This window comes from Bubalus bubalis, chromosome 5 (genome assembly GCF_019923935.1).
Source record: "Bubalus bubalis isolate 160015118507 breed Murrah chromosome 5, NDDB_SH_1, whole genome shotgun sequence".
NCBI lineage: Eukaryota > Metazoa > Chordata > Mammalia > Artiodactyla > Bovidae > Bubalus > Bubalus bubalis.
In genome coordinates this window covers 130,230,277-130,247,038 of record NC_059161.1, presented here as the reverse complement: position 1 = coordinate 130,247,038, position 16,762 = coordinate 130,230,277, and the positions used below count along the sequence as shown (strand labels likewise).

The 16,762-nt window shown below is 63.6% G+C and overlaps 1 protein-coding gene across 7 annotated transcripts in view; it reads left to right on the top strand.

Moving 5' to 3' along the window:
- Window positions 1–16,397, top strand: part of KCNQ1 (potassium voltage-gated channel subfamily Q member 1) — a 377,149-nt gene extending 360,752 nt beyond the window's left edge. For 5 of the 7 annotated variants that reach the window (XM_025286908.3, XM_044943825.2, XM_025286907.3 and 2 more), the window contains one exon: window positions 15,165–16,397. In XM_025286908.3, the coding sequence (XP_025142693.1) occupies window positions 15,165–15,395 (231 nt within the window). In that variant the 3' untranslated portion in view covers window positions 15,396–16,397. The remainder of the gene's footprint in view (window positions 1–15,164) is intronic. The other 2 variants (XM_044943826.2, XM_044943828.2) reach the window with 1 other exon arrangement.
- The last annotated feature ends 365 nt before the right edge of the window (window positions 16,398–16,762 follow it).

The window sequence follows — 16,762 nt, the reverse complement described above, 5'->3', positions numbered from 1 at the left end:
AAGGCCCCCAGACCCAGGCACCAACAGGCACCCGCGGGCTGAGCCAGGTCATCACAGAGGCCTCCGACCATGCCCAGTCTGCTCAGCATGGGTCCCCCCCACCCAGGCTGTGTCCCAAGGAGCTCTTCCTCTCTACCCCAGAGCAGGAAGGGTGGGTGGGGATCCCAGGACGGCCTGAATCTCTCATCAGCCTCAGGTCAGTCCAGGCCAGGTGGGCCGAAGGCCAGCCCAGGGCCTCGTTCCGGGGTGGAGGCCTCCCCGAACTTCTGCTCACCTTCCGAGCATTGTGGGCCTTCCTGGGAGCCCCCACCACTCAGCGGCCCTCCGGCCTCTGACCCACCCCAAAGTCAGCCCGCCCTGGCCCCTCCAGCGCCCTGGCCACTGGGCCACACACCTAGGGACCGGGGCCAGCCACCCCAAAGCTGTGGCAGCTGGATGGAGGTGGGCGCTCGCGTGCGGACGTGGGGACAGTGAGGGCAGCCGGCTCACCGGCCTAGTTCCTGGGGTGCGAGGGAGCCGCGGGGGGCCTGCCGGGGGTCCCGGAGCTTTGGAGATGGACGGGGCAGAGGCAGTGCCCTTCCAGGGGGCAGGTGTGAGCCTCCATTGCTCGGGCTGCATCCCTCTGCGTCCTCACCCTGCAGAGGCAGAAACAAAGGCACAGGGAGAGGCCAGGGAGGCCAGGTCTCACGTTTGCACGTGGCTGGGGACCGGGCAGGAGGGGATCCACTCTGAACCGCACACGGGTGGCAGGAGGGAAGGTGGGCCAGGGGGCCAGGGCAGGGCGGGGAGAGGGCTGGGAGCAGAGCAGGGAGGGACCCGCCCAGTGGGTTCAGGTGGGGCTGGAGCTCCCGGGCCCTGGCCTGGCCTGCTCCCCACCTCCTCACCCACCTCCTGGACAGGGGTCTCAGGGTGGGGGGATCTGGTGCAGCAGCAGGCCCTCAGCCACACAGGCCACCCCACACTGGGCACCTGCACAGCCAGGTGACCGCGCAGAGCCCCCGGGGCCATGTGTCCACGTGGGTGGGTCATGACCCAGTGATGCGAGGGACTCGTCAGGGTAAGGTGAGCAGAACGCAGGCTGGGGCAAGGGCGGCACTCAGACGGCCATGAGGAAAAGCACAGAGGAGGGAGTGGGGCAGAGAGGAAGGGACGGGACCCTGGGGCCTGTCTTCCGTCTGCAGGGGCTGCCTCCACGCTGCCTCCACCAAGAGCAGGGGAGACCGAGCAGAGGCAGGGAGGGAGCCTGTGCTGGGTGGGGGAGTGTGGGGCCCAGGGGCTTCTGGCTCACAGGCTATGGGCCCCCCGAATGGGGAGAGAACAGGCTTAGGAGGGTGTGGTCATGCCCAAGAGGTGGGGAGGCCCAGCTGAGCCCCCAGCCAGGCCCCCAGAACCAGGAAAAGGGCAGGGCCTGGCCCTGGACAGGCCATTTCCCCTGGAAGGCACTGGTCCCCCCTCACCTTCCCCACTGGGCTCTTCCAGACCCCAGGGCCACACCCCTGGCCCCAAGCCCCCCACCCAGCCCCCAGCTCGGGTCCAGCCTCAGAGGAGCTGTCTCACGAAGTCTGGGCCTAGAAGCGGGAGCCAGAAGTGGGGGGCAGGACTGTCCTGGACGTGGGCCCCGGGGGCGGCCCTCCTGTCTCTGACAGCTGCCTCCAGGGTCCTGGCCCTGGCCCGCTGAGCCATGGGGCCACCGTTTCTCAGCCTGGACCAAGGCAGGAAGGTCAGGGAGACTGGACCCCTTGGCACCTGGAGGGCACCCAGGCACGGCCCCTTGGACTGGAGGTGGTCAGCCTGTATGTCCACTCTTCCAGCCCCCCAGCCCTGGACACCACCCTGGATCCCACCCCATGAGCCAGCTCCCAGATCTCCCCCACTCCCCAGTGTAGGGCCCAGCACAGTCCAGGTGGACTTCTGCCCATGTGCACACACGTGCTCACACACGTGCTCACACACACCAGAATGAATGCACACCGGTCAAGCCCTGCACCCCTCTGCTGGTTGCCCTTCCCGTGGCTGATCTGGGCCGTGGGGGCTCCGCTGGGGGTCATGCACTGTCCTGAGGGTCTCTACTGAGCCCCGTGGTGCGCTGGGCACCGGGCCCACCATGACAGTGCTGCCCCAGCAGAAGCCCTGCCTTCCAGGAGCTGAGCATCGTCGCAGGGGTGCCAGGGCAGGGGAGTCCCTCAGAAAGAGTGGGCAGGCAGCCCTGAGAGGGTACTCAGAGGACAGAGGCAGCTTGAAGGTAGTTGGGAAAGAACCTCCCTCAGGGGCAGCAGGTGCAAAGAGCCTGTGGCAACTTGGGGCCCGGACAGGAGTCCCACGGGTCTGGGGCAGCGAGGAGAACCCGGCCAGATCGTGACAGTTTTGGGCCCCCTGCAGTGACCCTGGCCTTGACTCTGTGGCCATGGGGAGCCCCTGTTTTAACATCTCCCTCCTGGGAGAGGGGAGAAGGCTGAGGTGCCTGGGTGCGCTCGGAGGGCGGGCCGGGTCAGGGGCTCCTCTCGCCCAGATCGGGGAGCAGAGTGGGATGGGGAAGGGGCGCAGGGCTGGGGGCAGCCTGTCAGGGAGCCGTGTGGAAGCGCCCCTGCAGGGCAACCTCGCCAGGATGGATCCTAGAGAGGGGGCCCCCCGCCTGGCACTCCCAGGGACGGTCAGCCTCCCCGTCCAAGGGCTCAGCCACGGTGGCATTTCCAGAGCCCCGTGGAGAGGCCCGTGCACCTCGGCCCAAGGAGCGGGCTCAGTGGACATGTTTCCACACGGCGAGCCCCCAGCCTGTGCTAGTGAAAGGGAGCATGCAGAGGGCCCAGCTTCTCAGGTTACTGTTCTGCTAAGCCCACCTGGACGGATACTGCGTTGCAGGCGTGTGCTCCTGTTTTAAAATGGCCGGAAGGATAAACAGCAGATCGCTAAGGTGATCCCCTGGTGAGGGACGGACCACAGTCAGACGGGCCAGGCGGGCCAAAGGGGGACGTTTCGTCACAATGTTTTTTACTTTTAAGGGATTATGGTTTTGAACAGTACAACCCAGCTAGTTACATCTTGCAAACTCTTGTAAGGGGGCTGATTTAACTGCAAGACGTCCAACTGGGCAGAGCGTATTGCTGGAGGCCAGCGGGCCAGGGGTCAACAGGCCCCAGCTGCCTGGGGAAGGGGCTCCGGGGCCTGGGCGGTCAGGGAACAGAGGAAAGCTGTGCAGGTGTCCGAAGAAAGGACACGGTTCAGGACTGAGCGGGGACAGGTGAGGGGCTGCAGAGTGGCGAGGAAAAGCCACGCTGGGCGGCGGGTGCAGGGGAAGTGGTCAGAGGCAGCTGGGAGGTGCTGGGGGCCTGGGGGCACACGGGGCCTCTTTCTTCCCTGAGACGCCCCGCAGGCCTGAGAAGCTGTCCAGGGGAGCTAGACCACCGCCCCCCAGGAATTCCAACCACAGACGCATCAATCTCCATTCTGAGCTGCAGGGAGGGGACTGAGGCCCAAAGTCCCCCAGCCCATCGTGGGTGGTGGACAGCCTGGCAGTGTCCCTGCTTTCAGGGAGGTGGACATTTAGGAAGCAGAGGAAGAAACCAGTACCCAGGCAGACTAGAGTGTCTGGGAGGGGTTGGTCAGGTAGGTGATGGCAGGCAGATGGAGCCGGGGGGCCTTTTCTGGAGGAGACCCTCACCTTGGGGCCTGAGGAATGAGACGGTCTGCTGGCTCAGGAGAGGGGTGGAATGTTCTAGCAAGTGGACCAGCTAGTGCAAAGGCCCTGGGGCAGAGAGGTAGGTACCGCACACCAGGGAACTGACAGAGCCGATGCAGGGCAGGAAGGGGCAGTGGCCAGGCTAAGACTCCGGGCCCAGACTGTGGGGACCCTCTGGCCAAGATGGGGCTGGGTCTTTGTCCAAGAGCTGTCAGGCGGCTGGCAGGGGTCCCACCAGGGGACGGACAGGGTGTGAGGGCAGAGGGAGGGCTGCTGGCTGTGGAGCTCACAGAGGGCGAGCAGACCTCAGGGGCGCTGCTGGGCGGCCAGGGGGCTGGTGGGCCAGCACTCCTGAGCTGCCCATGCCCTGGCACCAGGGGCCCGAGATGAGGGGTCCCAGAGGGCAGCCAGGGGCAGATGGAACTGTGACGACGGAGCCACTGGGCGGCCCCTGCCCACCTGCCCGCCCGCCTGCCCAGGCCTGGTGTTTGGCTGGCCAGCCGAGCGCACTCTGGCTCCTGGTACAAAGTGTTCTGCCCAGCGTCCCTGGCTTCCGGGACTTCGAGGCTCGTCAGAGGGGCAGCGCGGAGGGGGAGGCGGGGGAGAATCAAATGCAGGTGGGGCCTCTGCCCGCCGCCAACACAAACACGGCCTCTCGGCTTCCAGCGCCTTTTTCCAGCCTGCCCTACATTCCCGCTCGCCCGGCCCCGAGCAGGGCGGCTCAGCCAGCCAGCCTGGGGCTGCCCGATGCAGGCAGGGCGGGCGGCCCCCGCTTGGCCTCTGCCCGCAGGACCCCCCTAAGGCCCCAGCTAGGGGCTGGCCAGCCCACTGGGAGACCCAGCCACACACGTCCAGGGCCAGTCGCCGCCCCCTGCCTGGCCCACCCACCACGTGGGTGAGCAGCTTCCTGGCCTCTGTGTATCCTGCTCCCCACGACCCAGGCCCCCTTCCAGCAGTGGGGTGGGGGCAAGCAAAGAGGCTTCTGTGCAGCCCAGGAAGCCGTGTGCCCCCGGCCCAGGGCCCCTGACTCGGCAAGCTGCCGCAGACACCTCCTCCCCGGGGTCCACGCAGGGCAGCCTCAGGGGCACGGTCAGGAGGTGGTTGTGGACTCTGGGCACAAACGTGGCTCTGCAGAGCTGCGGGGGGAGGGAGGGCATGGCTCAGTGTCCAGCAGCGTGGAAGGGGCACGTCGGTGAACATGGTACACGCAGAGCCCCCCACGGGGCTCCCGCCCTCGGCGCGGGGAGGGGGCAGGGAGAGACAGAACATCGAGTAAGGAAACCAGTGATGCAGTGAGCGTCCTGGAGGGAAAGGAAGTGGGCAGAGGCCCGCGGGCAGGTCACTGCATTTAGCTCAGGGCCCAGGGCAGCCTCGTGGGGAGGGGAGACGTGAACAGAAATGTGGATGGGGTGAGGGCGTGAGCCACGCGAGAATCCAGGAGACAGTCTGGCGGCGGGGGCAGGGCAGAGGGGAGGCCTCACGCTGGAGCCGCCTCGGGGAGGGCTGACCGCCTGGACCCCCGGCCAGGACTTCCTTCTCTGTTCAGACCCCAAGGCAGGTCTCGCAGAGTTCTGAACAGAGGAGCAGGATCTGTGGGGCCAAGGGCAGAGGTCACTGAGGTTGTCCAGGTGAGCTGGCCCACGTTCCCCTGACCACCACTGCTGGACCCCCAGGCAGAGCCACCAGCGCCCTCAGCCCCACAAAGGACGGCTCTACCACCCGCTAGCAAAACACACCGCAAGCTGCCATGGTCGAGACAGTTCACTACAGGCTGCAAAGCACCTATAAAAAGAATGTTCCATCCTTCAGGGAAGTGTAGGCTTCAGGGAAGATCGACAGGCTGATTGCTGAAAACCCGTCTCGAAGCTCACGTGAGCCCCACACCATTCAACGATTTAATGGTAAAAATCTAAAAAATTCTAGAAAAAAAAAAATTGCTTCAAGGTAGGAATGGGGAAGGCTACTCCAAGCATGCAGAAAATCTAGAAGCCACAAAGAAAAAGATAAATAACTCTGACTACATAAAAAGTGAAGAACTAAATAAAACTTCTGTATGACCAGACCAAAAATAATAATCATAACTGCCATAAACCGATTCACGAGACCAGTAGCGCGCTGGGGACAAACACGATGTCCGTGTCAGAGGACAAACCTTCTCACGATACGAAGACCCCTTACGAGTCAATGACGATGAAAGGCCTGGCCAGTGCCACCCTGGGGAGGGAACAGGCTGTGGGCTTGGGGGACCTGCACCGCCCCCAACCCAGTCCTGGGGCCCCGGGAGGCGGCAGAGGGCTCTTTATTCATCCAGCAAATATTTGTGAAACACCAACTCTATTCCACATGAACCGATGCCTTTGAGCTGTGGTGCCCGAGAAGACTCTTGAGAGTCCCTTGGACTGAAAGGATATCCAACCAGTCCATCCTGGAGGAAATCAACCCTGAATATTCACTGGAAGGATGGATGCTGAAGCTGAAGCTCCAATTCTTTGGCTACCTGATGCAAAGAGCTGACTCATTGGAAAAGACCCTGATGCTGGGAAAGATTGAAGGTGGGAAGAGACGGGAGTGACAGAGGATGAGATGGTTGGATGGCATCACTGACTCAATGGACATGAGTCTGAGCAATCTCTGGGGGACGGTGAAGGACAGGGAAGCCTGGCATGTTGCAGCCCGTGGGGTAGCAAAGAGTCGGACCCAATTTAGCGACTGAACACAACAACACTTAATCCGTACTATGTTCCAGGTTCTGGGAGACCCTCTGGGGACATGACCGTCCAAGTCCTAGCTGCCACAGGAGGTTTCAGTGATGGAAGGGAAGCCCGCTCCTAACACCTGATCTGAGGTTGTATGTTGTGGTGGAGAACGGTTTTTCAGGCAGAGGGAATGGCAAGTGCAAAAATCCTGGGGCATGATCAAGGGGGCTGTGCTCAGGATCTGAGAGACAGAGTAGGGGTGCTCAGGGAGGGCTATGGGGGGCCGCAGAGTTCAGAGGCTTCGGCAGGAGGTTGGATTTCACTCTGGGTACACTGGCAATCCTTTGAAGGGAGGCAGCTCAGCCTGGCTGCTGCCTGGAGTGAACAGGAGGCAGGTGGACAAGTCCCGTAGAGGTGATCACAACAGCGCTGGCCGGGGATGCCACTGGACTGGGCAGGGGCTTCCCGGGAGGCTGGATTCAGAGCGTGTGCCCTAGAGAACAGGTCAGGCATGGGTGAGCGCCAGGTGGATCCAATGCTTCTCTGTGTGGTGTCGGCACCCCTTTCTGAGACGCGGGCAGGCCCAGGGCGAGTCGGAGTTCCTTTTGGGACCTGCTGGGCCAAGGTGCTGTGAGACCTGCTCACCAGTGAAGACAGAGTGGCCTCAGGGAGCACGCAGAGCTGGGGTGCAGTGCTGAGGGTGTCTGTGTAGACAGGTGCAGGCAGGTGGGGGTCCTTGGGCTGGGTGTGGAGGGCAGGCAAGGTTGTCCTGGTGGATGAGCACGGGGCGGGTGGGCGTGGCTTATGATAGAGATCCCAAGGCCCACCCCACTCAATGGTCAAGCTGGACCGAGTCACTGCTGGGGCATTCCCAGCGGAGCCCAGGCACCTGTGGGGTGGCCCCCAGGCAAGAGTGTGTCTGTGAGGCAGGCAGAAGGGTCTTGCTCCCATCACAGCCATCTCTCAGAGGGAAGCAGCCTGTCCTCCTAAGGGGTGGTCTGCAAGGGCCAACCAGGGACACACAGGCCCCCAGAGGGGTCTGGGGGTGACCAGGTCATTGGCCATGCTGTGCCAAGGACCCGGCTGAGGAGGGGTGACTGACTCGGGTGATGGCTCAGACCACCTGCCGCCGTGTAGGCAGAAGAGTGAGAGGTTTGCAGGACCCGCTGGGACACAGTCCTCGGTCTGCAGCCTCTGAAACGCCCACCCTGGCTGATGCGTGAGGCCAAACCAAGGCACGCGTCCCGGGGGTCAGGGCACAATGGCTGCCCCATCGCCCACATCTTCTGGCCAAGGCTCACCCCCGCCTGGACTCCACCTGAACAGAAGACCCTGAGGAACAGGAGAAGGGCTGGTGTGTTGGTGACCATGGGTGCTAGAGGCCTGTCTCCCAGTTAGGAGAGTTCGATTGGCCCCCAGGCAGTCCCTGTGCTGAGCGGCACAGCTTGCCCTCTGAGCGGCCCCCTCCCAGCAGCTTCACTGCCTGGTGCCAGCGTGCTCACTTCTGTGGCACGTGCCAAGGCCCAGGGGCCCAAGGTCCAGACAGATACACACGCACCCTTGGGCAGCTCAGGGAATGATCTGGTGGTCTTGTGCAAAGGAACTGTGTGAAGACGGCCTAGGCATTCTTGCACATTCAGTCTCCCTGGCCTTATAAAGTTGGAGCACTTGTGTGCACACACATCTGTGCACACGCGTCTGTGCACACACATGCCTACCAGCCCTCAGGCCACGCTGCACACATGCAGATTGCTAACAGTAGTTACAATAATGGTCAACAGGAGACTTAATCTGTGTTTGCTGGATGCCAACCCCCCTTTCCAGCGGTTTTTTGTGTTCATTCATTTAATCCTTACAACATCCTCCTGAGAGAGACTCAACCAACATGCCCATTTTACAGATGAGGAAACTGAGTTCGGGGAGGCAAGGTCAAGGTCATCCCACTGAAGAGGCAGAGGCAGAACATGAGCCCAGGAGCCTGTCTACCGCCCAGGCCCTCCTGAGGACCCTGCCCCACTGCCATGTGGCCCACACACCCAGAATGCATGTGGGGGCCTCCCACGAACCACAGGGCACACACCCTGGCCCGGCTCGGCTGCAGTGGGCCCGGCTCCGAGGCCGTCTCCTGGGCCACCTGGGTGTGCCTTGTGCCACCGGCTGAAGAGCTCGGCTGGCCGCCCTGGGGATGGGCAGTAAAACCTCAGCAGCTAGAACGACGGCTGACTTTTCTCCAAGAGCTAAAGCACTAAGACAAAGTCATAAACACAATTACACCGTCTCTTGCCATAAATCACGACGTTATGAAGCGCTGTGATCTATTTCCACTCGTACCCAGCTCTGTGAGACCAGCCAGCCCCATGGGCTCTAACGAAAAGGTGATTTATGGGCGTTATTCCCGTGCTCTTGCCATGGGGGAGGGGTGTTCCCAAGCCCCAAGGAGTCGGGGAGGCCCAGCGCCGGGAGCAGGACCCACAGGCCCCGTGCGTGGTCTGGGGCCAGGTCTGGCTGCCACTGGGCAGGGACCTCCAGGGACAGCTGGGCCCAGGCAGGCAGGTACCCTGCACCGCCGCCCCCTTCCTCCTTGGTAGGAGGGCTCCTGGGGACTCTGGGGTCCAGGCTCTGGGCAGGGGAACTTCTGGCGTGTTTGTTCCACACGTGTGAACGGGGCCCCTGTGTGCCAACCAGACCAACAGAGGAGCGGGGTTCCTGGGGCCTAATTCTAATGGGAGGCGCAGACAAGGACGGGCAGACGTAACCCCATGCCAAGGGCCTTGGAGGAAGTACGGGCAAGGGGAGGGCCATGGCAGAGGAGGGAGAGGGCCTCAGATCAGTGCCTCTGGTGAGATCTGAGGGTGGGGGTGGCTGATGCAGGCGGGCGAGCAGCAGGAGAAAAGGCCAGGCCTGGCACAGGCACGTGCCACCGTGTTTAAGGACCAATAAAGTCGCCCGGAGTCAGCGAGGAGGGAAGAAGGGTGCGTGCATGCGTGAGTGCATGCTAAGTCACTCAGTCATGTCCGACTCTTTGCAACCCCATGGACTGTAGCCCACCAGGCTCATCTGCCCATGGGATTCTCCAGGCAGGAATACTGGAGTGGGTTGCCATGCCCTCCTCCAAGGGATCTTCCCAACTCAGGGATCAAACCCATGTCTCCAGTGTCTCCTGCCTTGCAGGAGCCACTAGGGAAGCCCAAAGAAGGGTTGGGGGCTGGAGGCCAGAAAGCAAAGGGAGACGGGTCTGGGGCCACACGAGAGACTCAGGCTTCTCCAGGGAGAGATGGGAGCTCAGGAGGGTATGTGATGTGAGTGGGTTTGTATTTCAGAAGAGCTGCCGTGTAGAAGCACATTGCAGGGGGGAGGCCGGCTGGCAGGCTACTGCAAAGTCCTAGTGTATAAAATCGGCACTCTGGCCTGGGCTGGGAGCCGTGGAGCGGTGGGTGCTGAGATTGGGAGCCTTTTTCTGAGATGAGAATGGAAGGGACAGGGTGGGTGCTGAGAGGGAGGGGCCTCAGCAGAAGGGCAGGGAAGCCGTGGTTTCACGGTCTGTGTTCAGGCCTGAGGCCCCGCAGGGCCACGCGTGCGGGTCCTGGGTATGTCCCTGGCCTGAGCCTGTGCACCCAGGCTCAGGGGTCAGCAGACCACAGTGGTCACAGCAGGGTGGCCTCCCGTCCTGGTCAGTGGGGAAGGGCCAGAGGACACCAGGGCTGTAGCCGGTGCCCCTCCCCTTGCTGCTGTCTCTCAGTGACACCCCCTGCCCTTGACGTGGGTGCTCAGCGTTACCTGCATGCACCGAAGGGCACGGGGACAAAGGTTGTAGGTCACAGGGACACCTACTCCCCTCCCTCACCAGGCTGCAGAATGAGGGCCAGGGTCGGGGTGGGGGGAGAAAGGGCATTCTATGGGGACAGAGAACCCAGGAGTCCCAGGCAGGGGGTGGGGGGTGGGCCTGGGACCACCACCTGAAACTCACTCTGCAGCCGCCAGGCCCAGAGGGGCAGGGTCACCCTCTCAGACTGAATCCTTCCCGTGTCCAGTGGGGCCCGACGTCCGAGGCTGCGGCCAGACTCTTTAGTAGAGGCAAGCGCGGACCCCTTGTCCGCCAAGCGGCACTCGACATACCCCGAGTCCTGCCCCGCGTCCTGCCCTGTGCTGGGGGCTTCTCACTAACTGTATGTGTGCGAGGGGCAGCAGGGGGGAGCTGCCCATCCAGGGGACCTGGAGGTGTGACTCTAGCCCCGCGCAGAGCAGGTGGGCTTCTGCTCTGAGCCCGCCAGCCTGGGGCTCCCTTCCTGGCTGGACAGTCCCCCACTTGGCGGGCTCAGCACCCCTGCCGTGGGTCTCCAGATCTGCCCCACTGTTGGATGGGCACAACCGGGCCCCTCAACCATGCCCAGGAGTTCAAGGCCTCAGGGCCTCCGCCGGGTCACCTGCCTGTGGGCTCAGGGGCAGCTGGGAGCAGCGGCTTGTGAGCTGGGCAGTGCTGGGCCATGCAGGCCTGCGGCCAGGGCGCAAGGGGGAAGGCAGCGAGGCCGGCGGCAGCCCCTCTGTGCCCCTGCCCCTGGCTCTTTGCTCCCAACCTCCCTGCCGTCTGTGGAGGGGGCGGGGAGAGGGGGCTTAGAGCCATGGCGGGAGGCCTGCCGGAGGATGGAGTGGGCCTGAGCATCACGGCCGTGTCCGCAGGCCCATCTCTGTGCTTGGGCAGGGCTCGCCAGGCTTCAGGCTCCCCCGCGCCTCCTCACCTACCTGGAATCCCCGGCTCTCTGCAGCCGAGCTGGGCGCGTCCAGCTCAATGCCTGGAGTTGAGCATCGCCCCCTGAGAATGGCTCAGTGACCGTCGGTCCAGGAGAGGGTGCAGACAAGGGGAACACCCAGAGGACTTGTGTCCCGTGACCCCGCAGAGGGTCCTGGGCTGTCCCGAGAGGAGCTCCACCCCGCCTTCAGATGGCCCCAAAGGGACCCTGGCCCCCCGAGCTGCCCCCAGGACCGGGGGCTCCTCCCCGTGAGCCGCAGGCAGTCACGGCCCCGTCTCCCGCCCATCTTTGGCCGGCACCGCCGGCGGGTCCAGAGCTGGGATCAAGGCCGAGCAGGTTCTGCAAAAATTTCCCTTGAAAGACTCTTTTTCAAGATTTTCTTTTGAAAACAAATTCATAACCACATCAAACAGGGAGCCCGTCGCCTTGGGTTTGATCATCAGCCGCCCGGGGCTCTCGAACTGGCTGTTATTCTAATTGCTTTTTTTCTCTTCCGAGGGCCGTGAGTCGTCTTATGGTTATTAATTTGGTGAGTTGAGGCAGGGAACAAGGGCGCTTTTGTTGGCCTTGCCCTTTTAGTCACTATCAAATTGCAAATAGTGACGAGATTCAAGATCCCCCAAACTGATGTGTCCCCGTGGTTCCTGGGGCACGCCGCCCCGTGCCCACAGTGGGCACTGCCTTCCCGCTGAAGGTGGCGGCGCCTGCCCTGGGCACCCGCCTGGACCGGTGACTTCTCTGCAGCAGGGGTCCGGCTCAGGCCGCTCCCTCCAGCTGGCTGACGCTCTCACAGTTGTCGTTCAGTCGCTCAGTCGTGCCCGATGCTTTGGGACCCCGTGGACTGCAGCCCACTGGGCTTCCCTGTCCTCTGCTATCTCCCGGAGCTTGCTCACACTCCTGTCCATGGAGTCGGTGATGCCATCCGACCATCTCATCCTCTGCTGCCCCCTGCTCCTCCTCCTGCCCTCTATCTTTGCCAGCATCAGGGTCTTTTCCAATGTGCTCGCAGCTGCTGCTGCTGCTAAGTCGCTTCAGTCGTGTCCGACTCTGTGCGACCCCATAGACGGCAGCCCACCAGGCTCCGCAGTCCCTGGGATTCTCCAGGCAAGAACACTGGAGTGGGTTGCCATTTCCTTCTCCAATGCATGAAAGTGAAAAGTGAAAGTGAAGTTGCTCAGAAAGTGCTCGCCATCAAATATGAAGTGAGATACAGGCTCTCTGCTCAGAGTCAGGGGTGGAAGGGGGCGGGGAGGTGACCAGGAACCAACTCCCTGGGACACGCTCAGCCTGGAGAAGCGAGGCTTGCTCGCTGACCTGTGTGCACAGGCTCCTACATGCCTGTCCTGCTCCATCCTCAAGAAAACCCTCCAGGGGGGAGCAGGATTCCCCACTTCTCAGCTGAGAAACTGGGGCCCAGGCAGGAGACCCTTCAGCCAGGGCTTAGGGCGGCACCTCACGTGGCCCCCGGACCCGCCTGGCCAGGCTCACCCCACACGGCGGGGCCGGGGCATCGGCCACTGCACAGGGCAGGGCAGGGCAGGGTGGGCTCAGGGGGCCAGCGGCGAGCAGCAGGCAGGCCCGGGTGGTGTGGGCTCACTCACGGAGCCCCAGGAGGGGGCCTGGCTCAGGGCGGGGGATCCGGCCCACCCGCTGGTCACCACAGCCTGAAGCTGGACCCGGCGAGTGAAGGAGAGGATCTGTGTCCAGAGGACCCTGCAGGGGCGCCCAGAGGGTGGCTGGAGAACCAGGGGGATGGGGTGATGGCCGGGAGGGTCTGGCAGGGTCTGGGTGTGTCGGCCAGCATCCCCGCTTCCCCGCTTCCCCACTGTCTCTCCCATCACAGCAGCTGTGACCCTTCACGCTCCTCCCCAGACCCACTCCTCTCCTGTATGAGAAGCAGGGAGGCCCAGGCTGTGGGCTGACTCTGAGATTCTGGCCCAGGTCCCAGCTCCCGCCACCCCAGCAGTCTGCCTAGCGGAACCGAGATGCCAGTGAGCCCCTCGAAGCCCCCCTGACGTGAGCAGCAGCCCAAGGGGCCGAGGTGGGCTTGGCACCCGAGGGCCAAGGGCAGCAAGAAGGGCCCCGGGAGACCTCAAGGGCGAGCTCACCCACGCTGGCAGCCCCTGGGATGGGCCCCTTCTCCAGCCAGGCCCAGGACCCCACCCCTTCCTGAATCCCAGCCCTCATTCCATTTCCTCTTTTCCCGAGAACACCCCCATGGAGGCTTCCAGACCCACTTGCCTTTCTGGGCACTTTTGATGTTCAAGCGCCGTAAAGTGAAAATGTATGAAACCACAGATTTTCTCCCGTCATGTATTTGGGGCTTTAATTGAGGCCAAACCAATCAATACCCAAGCCGGGGCCCCGCAGTGAAGCCACATGAAATCTTGCCCGGACCAACCGTGTGCAAGGCTCGTTCAAGGCTACCGAGCACCCAGGGTCCCCCCGACGGATCTCCCAGGGCGGCTTTGGGACTGGGGGTCCAGTCCTGCCGGCAGCAGAGCCCAGCAATCTTGGGCCAGTGAGAAAGGCAGGGTTTGGAGGTGATGGTGGGCAAGTCCCCGCCATAGGCTCCTCCGGCCCCTCTCCCAGGAGCACTTGCTTCTTCTAAGCCCAGCTTGGACCCCCAGCTTGGGCCCCCTCCCAGGAGTGTCTGCTTTAGTCCTCATGGACCACCCTTCCACCCCACACAGGTCTTCCCAACAAGGAACCTGGGGGTGGGGTCTGCAGCGGTCCCAACCAGAGACCCCAAATAAGACCCTTCTCCTGGGGCCTCGGGAGAAACCCATCCTCTCATGCCCGCCCAGCCAGCCCCGCTCCTCCCCCTGACTCAGTGTCCCCCACGGGAGGGAGGCTATGGCCTGCCCCCAGCCCCGGGAAGCCTGACCTGGGCCCCCTGGGACCTGGCTACACAGGACCCACGGCCTCCTCGCCCTACTGTCTTCCCAGGGCCAACCCGCTTGGCCGGCACCCAGCTCCGTGCGGCCCCGTGGTGGGGAGACTATGGAGGGCAGTGGGCCCAGATGGGTGCCCGGGAGTCTGGCCGCGATGGCACACACTGCCTACATCTCGAATCCCGCGTGTGTCCAGGTGGACGGCCGGCCCCAGCCAGCTCTGCCCGCCTGTGCTCGGCCCCGCGCTGAGCCTTGGCCGAGCCGCCATGGGGCTCTCACCCCCAGACATGCTCTCCCACGGGGCAGCTCGGTTCTCCTGAGGCCTGGCCCTTATCCCTGACCATCCGGCTGCCTCCTCTCCCTGCTCTGCCATTCCAAGGCTCCCCAGGGTTCCAGGTCCCCAGAGTGGGTATTATTTTCTGACGGAGACCACAGCGGAACAGCTCCCAAGGGTGCTGCAGGCCCCGGGGACAGCCGTGCCTCCCCCCACAGTCTGGCCCACTTGGGGTCATGTTCTGTCCCCCACCCCTGCTTGGAGGGCCCTGGCCTCCTCTTCCCACCGGGCTCACATCAGCCCCGTCCCCCTCTGGCCATCAGCCACACCTGCTAAGCACCTGTGGCCCCAGGTCCATCCTGCCTCCAGCTCCCCTCCAGTTTCATGGGCAACTCCACCTCGTGGGCTGGGCAACCCCATGTTCAATGCAGGAAAGGCTTTGGTAGAAGTGTGGTGGGGATGTGGCCCTGGCTGACCCTTGGGCATTGGCATGGACAGGGTCTGGGTTTTCCAGGGACTAGTGAGTCCTCTAGTGAATCGAGAACAGGGCTGGGACGACGGGACGGCCTGGGGCACAAGCCCTGTTGGGGGGCGTGGAGGGGAGTGGGTCGAGGAGGAGCCCCGCCCTGTGACCGGGAGCCCTTCGGCAGAGATAGCCACTCAGCCCCCGGTCTCAGGCGAGGGCTGCTGAGCAAGACTCCTCCAGGCACGTGTATGCACACACACCGACACGCACAGGGGCCACAGACGCCCACAGACACGCATGTGCGTATTCCACAAACAGGCCCGCCCCCGCCCCACCCTCAGGGAGCCCTGACCCGGGGCCGCCCCGCCGCTGCCCAGCCGCCCGGCTCACCTCTGCTCCTGTCCCCACAGGTAACTCAGCTGGACCAGAGGCTGGGGCTCATCACAGACATGCTGCAGCAGCTGCTCGCGCTGCACCACGGAGGCCCCCCTGGGGGCCGGCCCCCCAGCACGGCAGGGGCCCAGGCCGTCCAGCCCTCAAGCGGAGGCTCCATCAACCCCGAGCTCTTCCTGCCCAGCAATGCGCTGCCCACCTACGAACAGCTGACCGTGCCCCACGGGGGGCCCGACGAGGGCTCGTGATGGGGGCACAGGGCCCCTGAGAGCGGAGGCCCGCGGGAGGCCCGCCCCCCATCCAGCACGGCTCCACCGGACCTCGGCCACCTCTTGAAGGCCGGAGGGCGCGGTCCCGCTCCACCAGGCCCCTGACACCCAGTGGGTCGCGTGGCGCCCTGGCCTGGACTGGGGGGCTCGCCGAGACTGCCCCTTCCCAGCCGGCAGGTACTAGACTTCGGCTGGGTGTCGGGGGGTCAGCTCTCGGCTCTGAGACCAGGGGGCCCACATCGCTGGTGTGACACTCAGGACAAGGCCGGCGGTCTGTCCCACGTACGGCCAGGAGGCAGCAGGGCTGTGTGCTGGCCCCAGGGGCTGCCTGCGGGGAGACGGGGGACAGCCTGGACAGGGTCTGTGAAGACCCTCCCCCAGTCTCAGATCCAGGACCCAGGGGGACTCATAGAGAAGGCAGGCAGGGCAGGGCAGGCCCAGCCCAGCCAAACAAAGGAAGCCCACAGTCGAGGCCCGATCGTGGCCTGAGAGCCCCTCCCAGGACCCCGGAGTGGGCCTGGCTCCCCGACACCCCAGAGATGCTGACCCTGGCAGGAGCTGGGGGAGCGGCTCCTGAGGCCACAGCTTCCAATGGGAGGGACAGGCCCACCACTGCCCAGAGCTCTTCACTCTGTCCAGCAGAAGAATAGGGGTGCTCAGGCCCCCCACTCTGGACTGGCAGCTTCTCCTACCCATTCCGGAGAAAAGAGAAGGGGCCCCAAGCCACCTCCACGTGCAGGCCCTGCCTCCAGGTCCCTCCCGGTCTGAGCAGCTGGACAGACGGTCACCCCACCCCTGACCACAGGGGAGCAGACGGGCATCACCATCTCTAACAAGACATGTCCTCCCGGGCGCTCCGCCCCACCAAAATCAGAATAATCTGTGGTGATTTGGAATCTGTGCTTTAACGAATTTCACGGTGTGATTTTGATTCTTAATTATTCAGGTTTTTCCTAATAAATGTGGAATCACAAAATTTAACTTGCCCTGTTCTCGCCTCCACTCCTGGGGGAGCAAGCACCCATCTTTGGGACAACCTGTCCCCCCACAGAGCTGTCACCCAGCCCTCAATACCCCAGCACCCCTCACCCCATCCGCGCCCACCTCCGTGAGAGGAGGGGGCTGGAAGCCCCAACCCACTAGCCTGGGGGTTCTGGGACCCAGGAGCACCTTGAGGCCAGGCTGCTCCTGCCCACCCCAACCCAGGTCAGACCCCAGCCCACCGTCTGAGCTTTGCTCCTGCGGGAGCCTTTTCTGGGAGAGTCTCCCGTCCCCTCTCCATCAGTTAAAACCATTCCCTTGGTCTCCAGCCAGGCTCAAAGCCCACTCCTGCAGGAAGCTTTCCC